We start from the raw sequence: 21,281 nt of genomic DNA on the forward strand, positions 1-21,281 counted from the left end.
ATGCTACATTTTTTGTGCTTGCTTAATTCTTAATGTTTCCACCACTGCAAGCTCTGGCTTTTGTCTTAGAAAAAAAATGGTTCTTGCTTAAAAGCAAGTTGGATCAGGACCTGAAGAAGCACTATTATCAGAAGGTCATAGCGTCAAAAAAACCCCAAAAAACAATGGATTTAATTTGAAAATTTAAGACAAGGACATTTTTAACACAATGTGCTTCGCCATTAATAAAAACATGAGCTTGGTATTTCTGATCTTCCTGCTGTTTATTTTGATATCACCTGGCACTGAGTTAATGTAGGCCCAAAGGACACCCAGAGTCGTGCTTGAAGATATTATTTTCTGCTTGTTAGAAAAGCCTTTAGCGGCTGGATTAGGCAGGAAGATAAGAGGAAGGCTTGAGAAAGATAAGGTGCGGGCAAACTGAGTGTTTATTCAGCGACGCTGGACAGGTGCACAAACAGGCCATAAAATCATATTCTGTAGGTCACATGAGGTCTCTGCAGCAGCTCACAAGGCTTTTAACCGGCAGCCTCTTAAAACCAACCTGACCCCCAGATTAACAGACCCACCATGAAACAGGCTTTTAAAAAAAAATGCATATATGCACTGACAAACATTTACAAAATGACTAAAACACTAGAAACAATCTAAAAGCATGTTTCAATTTAAAAAGTGCTCAGTAAACTTTCCATCTTTGAAGTCAATAAGAGGGTCTTCTGGAACCTCTAAAATTTGCTCAGGCTTTGGGGAATCATTTAGCTGAAACACGCTGATGTGGACGAGTCAGAGGTACTGTAAGTCATCTGCACAGCAAATGTTTCAACCCATTTAAAATTAATAATTAAAGCTTGTTATTCATTTAACTGCTTGTTTTCATAGGTGCCAGCTGAGAAGTAGCCATAACCTTCTTCGACCTGTTTCTTATCATACAATTTTAAATATTGAAACAAATTCAATATTTCAAAAGTGTTTCAGTGTAAGTAATTAAAACCTTCATCACACTGTTTAAAACCATAAACAGTGTGAACGTAGCCATTTTCTGGCTAAGTTCTTAACCACTGTAAATCATGAATATGGTTGTAAAATTTGGGTTCTTGAGTTGATTGGGATTGGGAAGCATTCACAAGGTTTTGATTGTTTGACATAGTAGGAGGATTAAACTGTCACTGACTGGGATGTTTTTATTGATGCAATGATGTGACTCAAAGTTGGCTCCACGTTTATGTTTTACTAATTCGTCGAAAGAGTCACATAAGGCCCGACTCAACACTGGCTAAGCACTGGTACTGATTGGTGGAAACACACACACATTGATCTAACTATATTTCATACCTAATCGCAATTAAGATGGGTCAGTAAAGCTCAAATGTTTGGTGTTGGACTATGAGGACTGCTCTCTGGAGAGGGCAGCACACGTCTGCGAAGAGAGACCAGTCAATCTTTGGTTGAAACCAGCTCATTTCAGAAGATGTTGCTAAGAAGGTCGTGGAGGAAAGTGGGCCATGAGCAATCAGTGGTTGACTGCTTGTGCCGACTTCAGTTCCCTCTGAAGTTAAAAACGTGGTTTTGAGAATAACATCAACCCCAACTTAAGTGTGCCCCAGTTCAAAAAGCCCATGGGAACTGCTTCCTGTTCTGGTCAGTGGCGAAGCAAAAGCTGCTACTTTCAAACACTGCAGCAATATTGTCCATGGAGGAGGTTATGTTTGTATTACAAAACATCAGCAACATTTTTCTTCAACTATCCTAGGGTTGTTATTATTATTATTATTATTATTATTATTAAGGCAGCCATTTTGGATTTTGACTTCATTGTTGGTGAGAAAGTTTAAGTTTACTTTACTTTCACTTTACTTTGTTTTCCAATTTAGAGTTTTTCCAATTTCAACCTTAAAAATGCCAACTTGTAAATAAAACTAGAGTGGATATTTAAAACATGCTCAACTAATCAGGCTGTGTCACTGGAAAGGAATGTTTTCATGAGGCACCATCAACTGAATGAAGTCATCAGTTGAACTTGAATTTCTTCTCTTGTAAAAAGTCATAAAAGATGATGGTAAAAATGTGCACTAGGAGGGCAAATGGGGTTAAAGGTTTCAGAACTAGGTGTTGTATTGTGATGTGTTTGCCTCGTTGCAAACTTTTCCCTTTGGAAATAAAAAAAAAAAATTAAAATTGAGTTGCCTGATAGCCTCAGCTTATCCCCAACACTACAAATAGGTACCACAGTGTGCACAATCCAATGGAAAAACATTTTTCATTCAATCTGAAATCCTGCAAGGTTTTTTTTTTCAAGCTTTAGATTTCATAAGAACAGCCAAATATTTTAAAGGCATATCTCACTTTTATCTGCTTTGTAAATATTCTCTATTGAACTTCACACGACAGAATCTCAGAGCTGAACGTTGGAAGTAAAATTTATTTCCTCATAAGCTGCAGGTAAACATTCCAGAGTTCAATGACTGAAATAATTTTAAAGTAATCTAATATACAGTGCTCTGACTTTTTGTGTATTCATATCTATTTCATGTGGACAAAAAACAAAGCAAAATCATAGAAATCTGTTGAAATTTACCTCGCATATGAGCAATGTAAGACGTTCCATTCTTCTGACTCATCTTCAGTCAGAATTAACCAGAGTTTGATGTTTCGTCATATTCTTTCTTTCCTGAATGTGCAAAACAAAGGAAATCAAGGCTGTCAGCTGCACTGATAACTGAACTAAAAGAAAATTAAAGTTAATACAGTTTAAATCAATGAACTCTACTCTGACACAGCAAAATAAACACAGCAAACCCTTCTTTTCTGTGAAAGGGGGGAGAGCTGCTGGTCTTGATTCGCCAAAATTAAACATCGGCTCGGCCTTGTTAGCCAACTTGAATTGCAAATGCCTTATTTACATTTTGTCATTTAGACTTAAAATTAGCATTTCCTCCTATTTATTCTGCCGTCTCGTTCCGATTTTCTTCAAAAAAAAAAGGGATTTCATTCAGCTCCCAAAGGAAAACAGTCATTAATTAAATAAGAGAAAATAAGCTGTGCTGCAAGTCTGATGCAATGAATCAGTAATGTCATGGCTGTCATTAAAATACACTGTGTTTAGAGAGACTGCTGCCAGAGAATATTCACTTTTTCCTGAAAGATGTGATGAACATGTGAACCTCTAAATGAACAGCAATGCACAACAATAAGATTATAAAATAATGTTGTGTTGGGATGTCTTTGAATTCAATATAAGTCATCAAAAATCTACAAAATCTGACTGAAGCATTAATCTGGTCCTTAAATTTCATGCTGCATAAACTTATACTACCAGTGTCTTTAAAACCAGGAAGCCTTTCAGTGCTGTTTACTCTGTTCCCGTGAATTGCTCAATTTGGAAGTTATTGCCAAGTAATAACTTCTATGAGAGATATTCTTAAGTAATGTTTTATCATTGCAGTTTATTCGAACTGCATGCCTCTGCTTGCACTAGGACGTTAGGCGTTTTGAAGTCAAGTTACCTGGAAAAACTTAACGATGCACCGGAAACTGTAATCTATCTCAAAATAAAAGCTCAGCATTTAATAACAAATAAAGGTATTAAAACTAAATTTGTTTTCGTTTCTTTCCATCTCTACGAGGCAACTATTAAAGCAGTTTATTTCAAAAATAAAAAGACAACACAGCTTCCTAAATGATACAACCATCAATATAACGCATCAGTGCAATGCATTCCCATAATCGAACGAATCTATTGATTTCTACACCGACCTCTTATATTAAGTATAAACTTTCAGATTTATAAATTTATGTATCTACATCAGTTGTTCTCAAAGTTAAGGCTTCATGCTGGAACATAAAGGCTTTGACATGATTTCTTTGAATCAAATCAAATTTTAAAATGGGGGAAAAAAAAATCTTTCCATAATTCTTGCAAAACCTTAAAACAGAGTACAGGGATGTGTGTGGTTGTGCATTGTTACTTTACTTAATTTTAAAGCATAATAAACTTTAGTAATATAACATTATCTTTCTAAGTCATAAGCTCAAATAATTTATAAATATTTTATCAGTTGAGCTGTATTTATTTCCTGCCAAGATACAGTGTATCCTTTCTCATGTTCTTTTGGACATGTATTTGTCATTTCACATTTATTACATTTTATACCATAATAATAAACTGGGTTTTCATTGTCCAAAGGATATTGATAAAGTTGTGTCTTTTTTTATTATCATTTTTATTCCGGTAAGTTATGTTTCACGTAATAGAGGCCGTCAGTTACTTTGCATTCTACCTTGAAATGACCAAAAATGCAAATTTGCACTTGCTAAGAAGTGATTGTGTTTCCAGCGACTTCATTAGTGTAGGCGTGTACCTTATGGCCAAAATGCAGTGTTTATCATAAAGTAACTAATAAGTAATTAATTCATTAATTGATTAATAAATATGTATTTAGCTCAAAGTAACACGCCTGAAACAGAGTGATCAGCCAACATGCTGCTGTAGGACAGAAATGTTCAAATGCAGCGACCCCAAAGGGAAGAATAAACTCAAACACAGTCATCCATTCTGCCTTCTGCAGTCATCCTTAAGTTTCTGTTTGCAATATTATTTCTAGAATACGTCCGGTTAGAGCTTAGATTACCCTGTTAAAACGTCAAATGTTAAAAATGCTAAATTCAGTGGGTATAGAATGAATAGTTCCGTCAGTCCCCAGACCGTTTAACATTTCCCCTGTAGCCTGTGTTGTGTTTTATTTTGAAGTAGCCGGACGGAAACGGAGCGTCACGTCGCGAGCTTGTGACTCTTGCTGTTATGGAAACCAGGGTGGGAGGGGCTAACTGATGCCAGTCGACTGGAGGTTTGATGCGGAGATGTCGTCCTCGGTGACCAGCTTAAAGCTCCCCGTCCTGCGAGCTACTTCAACATAAAACTTTTGAATCTCGCCGCAGTGTAGCCTTTTCTGCTGACTTGCCTTTTGACGAAACCAGACGTTTTCCATCGCGTCTTGTTTCATTTTCTCCTTAAAACTAGGCCAGGCTAAACCTGTCGCGCTGTATATTCCCCCCCCCACTTCTCTCCTTTAGATTTTTTCCCCCTCTGCTGAAGACAACAATTCTGGTGTTTAAGGGAACATTAAGAAGAAAAACACTCACTTTTCTGGACTTTTTCTTTCTTTCTTCTCCAGAAGATGCGGAATAACCTGTAAGGCGACTGAAACTAATCTCTGCAACTATCAGACCCTGCGTTGATGTCCCCTGGTTGCGGCGTCTGGCTGCCCGGTCATTGGGCTGAGGGGCAGATTTTTGTGGTGAAGTCGTGTGGAGCACAAAGAGCTTTTTAATGCCGAGCAGTCAGGTTTTTCACCGTGTGTTGACAGAGGGACTGAGGTAGGAGTGGAGTTACAGCGCTGGGGTTTGCTTTAAGACCTACACTGCAACACAAAGTTAGTCAACTTTTCAGTTACTAATAAAGTAACTACGTCCAGAAAGGTTTTTTTTACCAGCTTCCTTTGGTCCAGGGTTTATAAAAATCATCACCGTCTGATGATTTTTTTCAATCAGGAGTCCGATTTAAATGCAGACTGGTTTGCGATCACAGCCGATCTGCCAGTGCCGCTGGGATTTTAACCCACGTCCATTCATTTTTGACCACCCGGCTTCAACACTATGGAGGTGATATTAAGGAACATGCTGCTGCTGCTGGGATGCATCTTATTCCTGGACTTGGCTCGTCTGGCTGATGCAGAAGAAGGTGAGTCTGGTTTTTTTTGTTTTGTTTTTTTTAATCTGCAGATTATGCGTGATAAAATGATTATGCTGTGTGAAAATCTTCAGTAAAAAAAATACCGCAATCTCGTAGTATCACCACCAGCACCTAAAAGCGGTGCGAGCCATGTAATCAGCCGCTTAAGGCCCTCCCGACCAGCAGAGGGCGACGAGGAGCGCTGTGTGTATTTATATTTCTAGCAAAAAAGTTCGAACACTAAATAAACTAAAATAAAACCAAGTGTTTCATTTACTTTCCACTCTTCTTAAAGTTAAACCGAATCAACAAAGTCTGAGCTGTGTTCATGTTTCTTGCCTATTTCATAAATTATTTCCTGCCCCCCCCCTAATATACACTGTAAATAAGATTTCTTTGGCAATAAAGCAAATGAGTTAATCAAATTTGGTTGCGTCAGCCATGCCAAAACTTCAAAAGTTAACGAAAAAAGATAGAAAACATGATATTCAGTGTATCTTTACACTGAATATTGCTTAAAAAAAAAAGCAATCACAATAAAAAAAAGAAAGCGCCTTTTGAGGGCGGGGGCAGCTGCTAGCATAAACACATATCCAATAATTGGCTCAAAAGAGGCAGCTCCATTCTCATAGTAACATAACTTAGCATGTTAGCAAGTGTTTTTATTTTGGTTTATATTCTAAATTAGGAGATCAAACCATTTATTTTCATCCACTGCATAGCAACAGGTTGGGAAGGGGAAACTCTGTGCTCTGTGCTGCAAACTCTCACACTTTTCCAACAGGGTCTTAGTAGAAAAGAAAGTGGTAGACAGGAAATCTTTGCGGTTTTGAAACAGTAAATTAAAGAAGAAAAAGAAAAACCTAAGTATACCTTGTTACATATAACCGGCTCGTTTAAAAGGCTGCCATTTTTATACCGAAAGGTCCAGTAAAGAAAGAGCTGAGGCTACCATAGGATTTACGAGCATGTAGTGGTTACAACGCAAAAGTCATTTACCAAAATCTCAATGTAAAAGGACACAGGTGTGTCATAAATATCTGGCTATAAACTTCACAAGGTGGATTATATGTTTCATACCAGTTAGCACTGAAGCCAGAAATGCTTGGTTTTTGTACCCCCTTTAAATGTAACACAAAGGGCCTTTCTGAGTCCACTTAAACTGGATCCAATTCCATTTCCTGTGGGAATATTAGCCAGTCATACCCTAAAATCAATATTAAAACATTCAGGGGCAAATATTGGCCTGGTGAGATGTTTATTGGGCCAGTGCAGAGTGCTGCGGCAAGCAGTAAAACATCCAACCCTCTGTATCAAATGTGCAGTTTGCCTTGTAATTTATATTCATTTCTTGAAAGCTGCCTTGACATTAACAGAGAAATTGTCTCGGATCAGTTTCGTGAAGCATTTCTAATTACACTGGGGAAAATACAATTTTTGGTTGACTACGCAGGTGTAGTCACGTTAGTGGCAGTTGTCAGATAATTTGCCTAACACGAGAGTGGATAGATGAGTACAAGTGACAAACAGCAAGACTAGTGGGATCATGCTTGTGTGTAATGCTATCGTATGATCCCAAGAGTAAACAGCTTGGAATAGTCTCAGGAATCAATTTTTATCTCCTGTTTGGCTTTGCTTCGTTTTGTTAATAGCTTGGTTTCTCTACATCTGTGCATTGGAGTGAGTAGAAACCTGCCTGGAGTCTGTTAAGAATGCAGCAGGATCACCTGTCTGCAAAAACCTTTGATATGAAATGATCTTTTGGAAATAATAGGCCTGTGTTTACTGCAGATCAGATAACCACTGCTGGGTTGTTTTTTTTTTTTGTAACTGCAGTGTTTTTTTTTGTTGTTTTTTTCCTTTTTTTATGGAAAACCTACTGCTGTGTGAGCTGCTTATGGTACTTCAGATGGGAATGCCAGTTTATACATTTTTTTTTTGTTTTGTGTGTAGATTTTCATCCCCATATGCCAATGCTTAGGCTGTAGAAGAAGTAACATGATCAGCCTTAGTAGCTACCTATAGCATACATTTCTGTGGTGATTTCCCTCCTCAAGGAAGCTTTTTCATTTGCCGAGAAAAAGAAACATTTTCCATGAAAACAATGTTCCCTTTAACAATGAATGTACAAAAAGTTACTGTAAACAGGAACACAGTGAACATGCATGACTTCACATCTTGCGTGGCAGGAACACAAATCTGTCAGCTGCGTCTGGTTAGGAGGATTCGGACCTTTCCTCTTCCACAGACTCGCATTTTGTTTTTTTCTGCTGCTGTGCGCTGTATAAACAGGCAGCACATGAGGCATTACCACTGGCTTCATTAAGTGTGTCTTTTAGGATGTGTGCATACACACCCACGAGAGAAGCGAGTTAAATTACGGAGGCTGAATTCTTGCGGGGAAGACTTGTTGACTTTGTAGTCCTAGAGAGAAGCTTGGGATTTTCCCAGACACTTAATTTTGGTCAGTTTTCTTAAATCTGGAATACAGGTTGTTAGAGGGGCTTCTTCTAAAGCCGGAGCTGGAGCCTCTGCAACTTAAGATCAGAGTTGTAGCTTTGAGGTTTTGTTCATTCGGCGTGAGACAAAAATGCTTAACCTGAGGCATTTGTGTGGATTCTTTGTCAGATATTAGAGATGCACTGATGAGAAATTTACAGCCAGTAGGCTTAAATTGATTTTAGCCTATTCATATTTCTACAAAAGTAACAAGAAAGCACTATTTGTACTTGTTGCATAAATTTAAAATTGAGTGGTTTAAACAGTAAAATGTTTATAGTTAAATTAAACTGCCAAAAGTTAAAAAATAGGTATCAAAAACCAAAACATACATTATTTTTGTCAAAGAAGATGGTTTTCTACTCGTTTTTTGAAGTTTGTTTGCTACCAACTAGAAGCAGAAAGATATTTTTAAGTAATGTCTGATTTGTTTTACTGCTCGTTACATGTGTTTGTTTGGTTTTTTTGTTCTGTTGTTGTGCTCCCACCAGCTGAAAGCACCTCATCCGATTCCGAGCCAATTTCTCGCTGCGTCTCTAAAGAATACGAGCCGCTAGAAAATCACAAATTGTCACAGCTAATCTATTTCCCCCATTCTTTCAACGATCATAAGCTGGTTGTTCCTAACAGGTGCAGCCTTAAGTGGAAAACAGGGATTTAGATGGCAGCCAAGGAGTCGGAGCACCTAGTCGACTGACTCCAGAACATCTGCGTTTTGCCAAGTGTGAACAAGATGTCTGGTTTTCGTTTCTTGGTCTGCGTCCCACTCCTCAGTCGGTGCACTCAGGATCATTCTCCCCCCACTTGTTCTCCACCTATTAGGGAATTCTGTAATGAACTGATGGGAGGGCAGATGAAGCTCTCAGCTGCCAAATCTCTCCTCCTTTTCCAACTAAAGGATAAATGAGTCACTTACACACACCGCTTGCTTGTTCATTGCTTGGATCTCTCACGCTTCTGTCTCTATGAAGATTAAAACACAGACCTCTTGATCAGATAATTACTTTGGCTGGAAATTAATAAGGCGCTTTGGGTGGAAAATTGTATCGGGTCCACACATTTCACCATCGCGCGCACACACCCTTTAAAACCACACTTTTCTCTGCTTCACTGTGCATATAAAAAATGTATAATGCACAGAATACTATAACCAACGCATTGAAGTAAAACTGCATATTCTTTTTAACCACTATTAATAATTTGTACCATCAGTGTAGACTTACTACAATTTTAAACCATGTTTGACTTTATGAATGTTAACTCTAAAGATCAAACTTAACCTAAAGTCCTCATCTTGTGAGTTTCTGTTCCTCGTTCATGCTGTTTTTCAGAATGCAGCCAATGGCACAAGCACTGCAGTCTTTCCCAACTGTTCAGATTCTTTTGCGACGCCGGCGCTGTCATCAAAAGTAGTCTGTGCTATCAAATTCACGTGGCTCCAAGTCGTTTTTGTGAGCCCATGTCAAATTGGTCATTTGCTTAGCTGTATGAGGTGTAACAGGTTCGTAGAAAGCCGTGCCTCTTCGCAGTTTGTGCATTTATTCAGAGCAGATTTTATCTAAACAACCAAAAAATCAGGGGGAAAAAAAACAAAATGCAAATTATTGTTTTCTATTCTCTACCTCACTGCTGCAGTTCTCCTGTGGGGTGCCATTAAACTATAATTAAGTAATTAAAGAGCTCTTTCATCTGCAAACAAATGAAAACAATTTGGACAGCGTCGTGGAATAATGGCATTGTGGCTTTGTTTCTGTAATAGTTTAACTTTTTCTTTTCTTTCTTACGGAAAAGTACAACTGATAAGGAACACAAGACTTTTTCTTTTCTTTTCCGAACACTTTTGAAACTATATTTGCTGGACACGTGGATACAAGCCTGCAGCTTGGCTTTGCATTCAAAATAAAAAAACAAATTCAGCGCTTAGGGAAAACTTCCAGTTGTGAAAACATGTATCATCATGGCATAGAAAATATGGGAGGGAGGGTCTTATGCTAAATTATTGTTAATTTTACAATAAATATAAATTCAGCAGGTGTTTTACCTGTAGTTTTGCTTAGGTCACTGTATCAGAATCACATAGTAAATAAATGTTTTCAATAACATTAAAAATGTAGTAATTAGGTACGTACTAGATTTTTTTTAAAACAGTAAGTACATGTACTTACACGTTCTTACACTTAAATGCTTGCCAACACCGAGTACCAATACAAAATCTAAAAAATGTCAATATGCTCCTTATAATCAATTATTAAATTATTTTTTTTATTTTGTATTATTTAGCATTTATCTATTTTATTATTAAGTGTTTAACACACTCGATTTTAGATATTCTGCTGTCAGTGTAGAATAATCTGTTCTAGTTTGAAGCGGCTACGTATTTTATGTTTTAAAGCAAAAGCAGATTAAAAATATTTTTTGGAATCGCCCTTTAGCCATTCCCTAAATTGGAAACTGCAGTCAGAAGCCAACTTCGGCTTTGTTCAAGGTTGTCTGTAATGTGGTGGCAGCTAATGTCATATCAACACTGGATAATGTCTGGTCCAGAGCAGTGTGTTGGCTGAGAGCCTCTGTGATTTTCACTGCCTCTAGTCGTCTTCAGAGTTTGATCCAAAGTTGGTTGTTGCTTGTTTCCCGCTCCAGTGAGAAAACCGCTTGAACTCAACGTCATGTTGGTTTTTTAGACGTTCTATCCAATTATATTGGAAGTGATTGGTTTTGTTTTTTCTCTTGACAACTTTGCTGAACATAATTTGCAGTTATCCTGGAAATACCTCTATACTGCAGACATGGCTCCTCCTCTACTAGCCGTCATGCTGCCGCTAAGTGGTTTGTTCATCTCAGTTGCCGTACGTTGTTGTGTTCTTCGTTTTATTTGGCTCCTATTCAGTTTATGGTGGGTTAGAGTGTTTATGTACAACATAATACTGTTTGCTAGAGGGGAAATAACACTAACATCATTCTGGTATCAGGTTCTGTGGTATCGGGGAACTTTTCTGAATACTAGTACACACATCGTACTGTTACCAGCATCCCTAATAATAGCCAGCAGAAGAGGAAAAAAATAGTTACTTTTCTGTTTTATAAATAAAAGCAAATAAATCATTTTAGTTGTACTTTTTTTGCAGTAACTGTTGTAATTTACTCAAGGTTCTTTATCTGGGTCAATGTCCACCTGTAAGTCTGCCATTTTAGTGTTTGTATTTCTGAATGCAAATCCTTTCTTTACACATCGATACCTTGGATTATGCCCTGCAGCTGCTAAACCCATCAGTCTTCAGGTCATCTTCTTATTTTCTATGCAAGGAGAGAGTTGCAGCTGCCAGCAAAATTTGTTTAGCTAAGACCCGTCACGATGCAGTGATGAGAGACATCCACAGCATTTTTTAAGATGCTGCTGATGGATGGATGGATGGAGAGGTGAAATGTCATCCTGTTACATTTGCTCTTTGCACAGCTGTAGCGCTCTGCTCCACATTACTCTTACTTAGACCAAAGCAGCCACATGCACAAAAGAAGTGGCATTAACACGTTTTGTTTGGCTCCTGAAAAGGCGCATGTGCAGACACATTGTGAACAATGAGCTCACAGAGCTCTCAGCTGGTGGACTAAAGGAAAACCAAGACAGGTTTTATACATAAATTTTCCAAACTGTGTTTCGATATGTTAACACATTGTTAATGGACAGCTTTTATTGACCCATACGGCTTATTGTTCAAAAAGAATGTTGTGCTTTTTGCCTACATTTTTGCTAGAAATGCATCAAACAGGCCCTGACTGGCCAACACAGATTTCTGGATTCTTGTTTTTGTTCCAAAAACTTTAATTCATACAAACCAATAAATAGATGCTGAATAGCATCTATTTATTGGTAGTTTTAATGCAACAATTACATTAAAAACCCATTAAAAGAAGCAGTTCCACAGGTTCTTTGACAATTGTAGCAGTTTTAAAATCAAACAGAAAAGGAAGGGATTTCACTGTTATCCTCATTTATGCACGGAAGCATATGTCTTTATCAGAACCCTTTTCTAAGATCAGACAAGATGTACATGGAAGAAGTTTACAGCTTTATTTGCTATTATTTTAATATCAATTCCATAGGAAATTCAAAAGTGAGAAATTCTATAAACTGTACATGTACTGCTAAAATTTCAAAACATTAAGTACTAAATCTAATAACTGCAAAACTTTTTTTTTTTTTTTTTTTTTACCTCAACCCAAAAGCAGCCGCCCTGTCTGGAAAAGCAAAGATAAATCCACAGGCAACTGGAATCTATATCTGCATTCACCATCTTGTTCCTATCAGTGAACAGGCAGAAGTACTGCCAGGTCTTTGGCGTAAATTAAGAATATAGTTATATAATACACAATACAGTCATATTTGACAAGTTAGAATATGCGTTCCGATGAGCCCTGTTTATCTGACTAAACGTACCTAACAAACTTAACTAAGCATATTTTTACTGTGAAGCCAACGTTTCTGCTTTAAAATGTTTTTTGTTGGTCTGGTGTATTATGCTAACCTTGAATGTCATGTTTTCATTATCTTTAAGTAAAAAAGTATCAGAATTAACAGAAATTAATGTTTGAAAACATAAGTCTTTGTGGCTTTAATATATTTAATGTGTTTCACCATATGGAATGAGTTACTGAAATAAATGAAGTTTTGAGTACTATTTAGATTTATTAAATATCACTGGCGTATGGCGCGACGTCGCCTCTGCTTCTAAAAAGAAATGACCATTAATGAGCTCTTATGGTGGGAACATTGGAAGAGCTATTGTGTGAAGAACAAAAAACAAAAGTGGTGGGTTCTTTGCACATCCTAACTTTTAAAGAGGAATCAGTATTTGCCAAAATCTTTTTGGATCCAGTCAAGCAGAGATCCATCACAAAACTCTAATTAGACCATCTCTTGTTGCAACGTGTCTTCATGCTCACAGTGGCTTCTTGACAGATATTGTTTTTGAATTTCACTGAACCAACATGCCATAGCATGATTTTTATTCAGCATCTGCTTGCTCATAAATTCATCCTGAGAAAGTATCTGGTTTCTCTTGGCTCTCCAGAAACAATTCCAAATGTGCCTGGTGTAAGCAGGGAATTGTGCAGCTTAATGCCAGCTCCAGTAATATGCCGTAACGCCACAAGGACCCGATGCACTGGAGGAGCGTTCCAGATGGAAACCGTGCAGGGCGAGCGTGAACGTGACAGTTTTGGGTGAGGTTTACCATCTAAATCCGGATTCGCAGATGTTGTTTCTCAACATCACTCTTCCGTTTATCTTTTCACCTCCCGACACCGTCGTCACGTGGCCAACACGAAGACGCTATGCTGCTGATCGGTGCAAACTAAACTTCACTTAGCGCCACAGATGCAGAAAAGAGAGCTTTCATCTAAAGGACCTTACTTTAGCCTCAATCCTGTCTTTCACAGACGTGTACCCTTTTCATTTGCTACTCTTTCCACGTCCTTGGTCTCCTTGATGTTTGACTGGTGCTATTCTGTTTTCTCTTGCTGACTGTCTCCCCTACCATGGAAATGTGGATCGTTTCCCAGAAATCCTTTTAAATGGAACCGATTTTTATAAGAAAGGGATTTGCATTTAAAGCACCCTCCCCCCCTCTCTCTCTCCCACTTCTGAAAGCCTGTAGCCCTATCATCCTCAGCACCTCAATCCGATGATTAGCTTCCTCAAGAGTTAAACAGGCATCCGAGTGCCACAAGTACTCTCAGCCCGTGTCTCTCTCTCCTTCTCTCTCCCCCTCTGAGAGGGGATGCATGTGGCAGCTGGGAGTTGCAGGTGGATGATAGCTCGACTCGGTGAGAGGATACACCCCGAGCCCATACATTCATGTCAGGCACTCACTTTGGAGAGCCAGTCTGTCTTCCACCCACACGCTCCTCTCTGAGAGCGGGACACAATGGGGACAGGCTGCAGTGGTGAGGGAATGAGGCCACAGCCTATCAGCCATAAGCACCAAGGAGAATGGCACTTTTAGAGGGATTGGGGAGGGAGTGAGGGGGTCCTCTTTGAAGTGAGTCAAGGAGAAACGGGGAGACTGGCACGAGTGAATGAAATAGGCAGAGGGTGCGAAGGTTGCACGCATGTGCACATCAGCACGCCGAATAACGAGCCAAACGTGCATGCCGTCGATTTGCAGTCTTTAGAAGGGCGCGCTGTGAGCCAGATAGATGAGCCACAATGTAATAAAGGGGCTAAAAAGGCCTTTAATTAGGAGACAACAACAGAGAGGAATGCATTTATCTCAGGTCCATCTTCCTCATTTATCTTCCACACACATCGCTGCTGTTATCAGAGGCACGCCGAACATTGTGTTGGGGGGTGGAGGGGACACCCTTTGTGAGTTTTTTTCTTTTTTTTTTTCCTTTTAGCGATCTATTGTTGTGGTATGCCTGATGATTTCTATTTGTTGCTACATTCAAAAAGTAAAATGAAAGCCACACGAATGACGAGGCTGGTGTGCGAGGCTTTATGCAAAATAAAATAAAAAAATCTCTCAGCTGGAAGTGTTCGCCATCAGCAGGCTTGATTTGGGGTCTGGGAATATTTTTTCCTCCACACGTCATCAGCTGACCTACATCTCGCTTTTGATATGGCCGTTTTTATGTTAAAACTGCAATTCATTCGGTTTCAACATCAGTCTGGAGAATCCGTGCATATTTGCATCTCCTCTCACCTTGAGGATGTCTCCCAGGGCCTGCGTTCATACGTCGGTCTGAACCACTCGGGCTCGGCTATAAACGGCATGACAGAGACATTCCCGAGCGCCGGCTGCCTTCCTGTAGCTTGCACGCAGCAAAGAGCTCCAAAATGGAGCGGGCCACTTCAATTAAAGCAGCATTAAACACCTTTTTGGCAGCTTGCTGTATATTCCTCTCCTTTTTGCCTTCCATCAAGCCTTTTAGATCACCAAGAGATTGCTGTCTAAAGTCAACCACTTCCTTTTCATTCTAAGATTGGACAAAAGTGAGATGCAGACATTCAAACCATTTGTGAACTACTAAATCCAACCACCCGCTGAAAAGCAAATACGTCTGGGCTCTGAAGGCAAAATTATGCTCTTTGTTCTCTTGCAGGCGGCTTCATATCCGACAATGAGTTTATCTATATTCTAGATATATCGGTCACCGCCACACAGACATGCAATTGCAGGCTTGTAGAAGCAACGCATGGACCGATGAGGAGAATTAGCTCTCAGCGTGTATGTTGTCTGTTGAATATAAAGCAGTGTGCTGCCACAGAATAAAGCAGGGGAAATTCTTGCACAGAGTCGGTCCTCTCGTGTCTTTACTTAGATGTGTCAATCCTTAGATGGTTTATTTAGCTGGAGTCTGCGTCGACTTCAAGCCGTCCACCTCCCACTGCAGATTAGTCACTGAAAGCTTTGGGTGTGTGTTTTCATTTGCCTTTGTACCCCAGAGTAAATTGCAGATTGGAAGTGCATAAGCATGACACTGTATGTTCGGGAGTCAATGTGAGATTGTATGGTGCATCGGTCCTGCGGTGCCTTTTTTTGGAGGGGAGGGATTTTATTTTATAAACCAACACAACATCGTACGTAAATATAAGATGGAAGGAAAAAGTAGCACCACTTTCAAAAATTTTTACAAGTAAAGAATGAGAAAACTGGGTCATGCATTTGTTTTCTTTGCTACTTTTACACAGATTCCTTTTAATAGCATCCAGCTAAATCAATTACCTTCAGAATGCGATTTATTGCTGCTGAACGAAAACTGTAGGAGGTAACGTTTGCATTCTGCCAGAAGCCGTATAGAGGCCACAGCAAACATGTGGCATACATCACTCTGAACTAATCACTGTCATGCTGAAAAATGGTGGTGGCAGTATCATGCTGTGCAGATGTTTTTCTTAGGGTCAGGAAAACTGGCCAGAGTTGATGGGAATTTGGGTAGAGTAAATGCAGCCCAATCCTAGGAGGAAACCTGTTAGAGACTGCAACAACCATAAATGCAAAGCCAAAACTGTAACTGATGGTCTATCGCATTAAGTTTTAATAAAATTATTGAAGTCTGTGCTTTTATTGTGACGAAATGTGAAAAAACGCATATTGTGCAAGGCACTGCATGCATTTTCTAACAAGACAATTTTTAAATGGAGCACACCACGTCTCGGTTTTTATTCTGTCAACATTTTCCTTTGTAAATTCTAATTGAGCCATAGCTTAACTGGCCAGGTGTCTGCTCTAATTATTAAAAGACACAGGGAAGACAAGGTTGGAAGAGTTTCCTGCTGGGTAGGAAGATCATCCCAGATTTTAGCACTGTGTGACTCCAAAGTGTTTGCTCAGCAGGGAGTCCGGTTTTATGACTAACCGGTTTTATGACTTACCCAGACCTCAACCTTCCTGATGGAAGAAGACAAGTGGATAAATATCCTCTTCAGACTGAGAAAGTGTCTGAAAACAGGCGCATAACCTGCATTTTCTTTTATTGCCTCTGCCTTCAAGCTTTCTGTAAAGAGGATGGCTTAACTTAGGCTTTTCCAGTTTATAGAGTGCCTCAACGATCTTTGATTGCTCCGAGGTATAGTAGATAGTGAAATGTTCATATTAAGATATCAAATTTGTTTTTGAGAGGATTCGGCACTGAAGAAAGACGAGGCCAATGCAATTACTGATGATTTCTGTCCTAGCATATGTGTTAAATCTCTCCAGGATGGCAACACGTTTAACTGTCTGTCATGTAACAATGTTGTGTGGATGATAAATCGATGAGTTAATCTCATGAACGGTGTTCATGAGTGGTAGAGATGTTGTTTAGCAAACTAAGATTTTAACATTTATGTCTTTACGTCAATTTTGATTGAAATTAAGTATACAGAAGAGAGGGAGAGATGGCCTTTAAAACTGTTCACTAATAGATTTGTTTTTAAATGCTGAGATGTCAAGGTCTAAGAAAATAATGTATGTTTTAAAATGAGAAGAAAACATCAATCATGCGATCAATTGTTTGGATGAGTTTCCTATTTTTAAAAGTAAGGCATCCATGTTGACCCGTCATTGCTTGTGTTTTCTGTTCAATAAAAATGTTAGTTGGAACAAGGTAACACCTGGATTCATTTTGGTTTGAAAAATATGTTTAATGTCAAGTTAAAAAAGCATTAAAGAAAACACAGTCCCTATAGAGCCCATCTAATGCATCCGAAGTGCGTAAATTTATAGGTATATAATTGTGGCATGTCTTTATGTTTGTTAAGCACAGTTTGTTAATGTTTAATGTGAAAAGTTGAAAACATGGCTCCTGATCATTTTCTTCTCAGATAAGAAATTACATTTTTGGCCAGTGTGCTTGTTTATTAATATTACCAAACACAGATTAGAAGCAGCTGTACACGTATTTGTAGTTTCTGATTAACTCAATTAAAAGGTAATGAACATTTTGAAAGTTAATTGTATATCTGGTTTGGAAAAGTCTTGAATTTCAAACTTCATAATTACATTTTTGAATCAGTAAGTAACCTACTTAAATAATTACTGCAAAGTAGCTCTCCCCCCCCCTCACAGTTTCCAGCACTATAATAAATGTTAAACTTGTTGATACCAGCAACATTTCTTGCAACCTGAGTGCACACAAACATTATGTAGAGAGCCATTGCTTTCTAACATATAGTTAAGGCAAAAATATATAAACACAGCATAGGAAACACAAACTTTTTCTCCATTGTTTGATATTTAATCAGTCTAAACTTTTCTTGATTTAGGCCAGTTACCATAGTGTAAATATGCTAAATGCCAGAATAACTATGATTTACAAAATGCATTTCTTCTAATTCAGCGGTGTGGCTTTAATCAATTTTGGAAAGCCCAAATGTTTTTGGGGATGAGTGTTTTTGGTGAAATGTATCAACCCAAGAACAATTCCTGAACAAATCCTAATGATTTTCTGAAGATGCTGGTAAGAGAGTCCTGAACCCCATGGGCTGAAATGCCACTGAGCATGGAAGAAGCCGATCTCAACAGCAAGATAAAAAGCTAGATCACAGTTTGCAAAGGCACTCAGAGATACGTCCACAATTTGTGGCCTAATTCAGAGCTGAGAAGGTGTGTGCCAGCAAAGTGGCCTAAATAAACTAACCCAGTTGCACCAGTTCTAGCTGCTGTGAGAGAGAAATCCAGAATGTTTGAACTAACTCATACGATTTGAAATGGAATTCCACCAAATACTAAAATATTTTATGTGAAATTTTGAATTTGAAGAAAGTAGAAAAATAATATTTTATTGTTCTACCATTTAGCAAATAGGCATAACCCTTACTGGCCTAACACAGGAAGAGATTAGTCTGATTTAATGGCAGACAGTGAAGTAACAGTGTGTGTTAACATGTGGTGTAAAATATTTAGATTTCTGTTTTTTGTTAGCTGTAGATGTCTTCGGACAATGTTTCTGAGAAACAAGCAGCCTTAGTTCAGATATCAGCTATACATTATTTAGGTGTCCTGTGGCCACGCTGAAACCCAAGAAAATTGCACTTTTCTTTAGAGTCGTTCTTATGAGACTACATGAATTAGAAAACTGACATTTTGATAACTAATGGTTATGGTTTCATTTTTCAACAGACGATTTAAAGCAAATTTAGAGATTTAGACTAAAAATATAAATGTTTCAGAAACGTGTATGTTAGATTATAAAACGGATTTTATTTTTCTGGTGTGGTTTTGTTTTGAAATAAGTTTTTATAATTCTAAAGAGTAGGTAGCTATATGAAATGACACCACGCTAACATTTACACTTCAGTTTAACTCTGCAGTTAGCTAAATATGCTACCTTTAACACTTACATTTTAGAATGTAAAAATCTTGACAAATCAGGTTCCTAGTTTTATTTCCCGAATATGTTTTGTGTATTTATTCTCTAATTTAAGTTGGAAAACAGCCTCTGAAGTTAAGTAGTGTTGAAGTCAGAGATGCTGTAAACTCCAACCTCACATGGCTTCCACACTTATGAACTTTTATAACATACGGCAGGATTTCCCACAGTGTATTATAAGCCTGGCGGGCCACCAAGCTTTATTTGTTCTCCCATCAGGCTAAGCATTGTTTATTTATTTTAGGTTTTTTTATTATTGCCTTTTTTAAGACTTTATAGCTGGTGTTTAGGTATTAGACTTTCAGTCTTCCAATAACGCATCAGGTGATATTTTCAAACTTCCTGTCAACTTTAAACATTTTAACATGACTGTCCTTGCACCCCGAGCACCAGGCTTAGCATGTTTTCTGGGGGAAACCCTGTACGAAATTAGTTTTTGAGCTTTTGATGGTTTGTACAGGAACATTTTTAATTAGTTGCATTTAGCACTGTACCACTGTTTTCTGACTTTCTACTGGGGTGCTGATAAGTTGGGCTTGTTGTCATTCAGAGATGTTGTGTGTAAATATTCTCTCAAAAGTTGCCTGACTCTGGTTCTGTTCCCAACAAGCTTGTTCCAGTGTTAAACCGGTGCTAGAACTTGCTTAGAGCAAGTTCTTTCTGTTTCTTCCACTACAAACACTGGATCTGAAATGAGTGTTTTAGTCAGTAGACCAACCACTAACTCGGGTGTTGTGAGCATCATCGTTAAAACTCTTGAGTTAGATTTACTTCTAATCTACCCTATTTGGGGCAACAATAGTTAAAACATTGAGCTTTGACATAATAATAGAAGAAGCAGAGCTTGATGTCTCTTCTTCTGCTGTTTCTGCTCATGCTGCCCGTCATGTGAAATAAAGTGATGTTTGAATCTAAAAGTATCTTTGTGACCCTGGTCATAAACACTGTTAGGTCCCTTCATACCACAAAGCAATGTTAATTATGTGAGATGTGTGTGTGTAGATCCCATTTGCATTACTATCAGAAATACAGGTTTGGATGAAGCGTTCCCAAATACCAACTTTGATTTAAAACAGCCTTTATAAATGAAGTTGACAACACTATGGGATCTCTTAACAGGCATGATGAGGCAAATACCTTCACTCTGATCCTCTCCAGAAATCCTCCCAGGGAGGATCTGGCAGTTACTCAAGGAGACGTTTTTAGTGACGTAATGATGAGACACAGGGCTAGCTTTAAAACCAGACCAGTCATTTACCTTGTTTTTATAGAACCAGTTTAGAGCTTTGTCCTGCCCTGGTCCTTGGAAATTGCTTGAGTGAAACCTTACCTTTGGGGGATTATAGGAGACATTTGAAGAACTTCTGCAATGTGAGGAGTCGGAAGGTTCTGAAAGGGCAAGAGTCATCAGAGTTAAAATGCCAGCATCGCACCAGTTTTTGTATGCGAGATAGTGGTCACTTGAAATTGTGTGCGACTAAATTGCAAGGAAAGTTTATATTTTAAACTTGATGTGACAACAGCCTTGAGGAACAGAAACGGGAGGTGATATGTTTCGTGTTACTCTTACTCCCAGCCTTTCTGTAACGCTCTGAAAGTCTTGCTCTTTCTTTCACATCTACAAACTCGAGTTTTATTGTTACCATGACCTTGTAGCACAGGTGCAACACATTCACTGATCAGAAAAAGATTAAATTGTAGAAATTTCAACCTGTTGGTTGCCAATCATTGAAAGCCAACCTGAAAATCGTCCAATTCCTTTCAGCAGGTAACTTCTTTGTGCATTTCCCGTTAGTTACTGTCACTTTTTTTTCTAACAAGCAAAAAATAAAAACTGAATAAGGAATTGGCAATTTTATAAAACTTACTTATTGTGTTATTTCTTGTTGAATTGAGTTTTTAAGCTACATTGGAATTTAAAATCGGTAGTTTTGGGCAAACCAATGGGCAAATTAGACACTAATTCATTTCACACTAGAACTTCACACTAAATTAATCAGTATCCTAAGAGATCTCTCTGCTTATCTGGTAGTGTATTTGATTGTGAATTTAAAAAAGTAATTGTAGAAAATCTAAATTAATTTAAAAAATAAAATTGAAATTCAGTTGTTTTTCACATCTGAGGATTTTGTATCAATGAGCCACCAGGGAGCTGTTGCAGCCTGCAGCCATGTCCTCAAGAAGGCTCTGAGTTCAGTTTAGC

The 21,281-nt window shown here is 38.3% G+C and overlaps 1 protein-coding gene across 1 annotated transcript in view; it reads left to right on the forward strand.

Moving 5' to 3' along the window:
- The first annotated feature begins 4,825 nt into the window (after nucleotides 1–4,825).
- Nucleotides 4,826–21,281, forward strand: part of ephb4a (eph receptor B4a) — a 50,279-nt gene continuing 33,823 nt past the window's right edge. The window contains exon 1 of the mRNA XM_032576900.1: nucleotides 4,826–5,737. Coding sequence (XP_032432791.1) covers nucleotides 5,653–5,737 — 85 coding nt within the window. The 5' untranslated portion in view covers nucleotides 4,826–5,652. The remainder of the gene's footprint in view (nucleotides 5,738–21,281) is intronic.

Source organism: Xiphophorus hellerii, chromosome 11 (genome assembly GCF_003331165.1).
Source record: "Xiphophorus hellerii strain 12219 chromosome 11, Xiphophorus_hellerii-4.1, whole genome shotgun sequence".
NCBI lineage: Eukaryota > Metazoa > Chordata > Actinopteri > Cyprinodontiformes > Poeciliidae > Xiphophorus > Xiphophorus hellerii.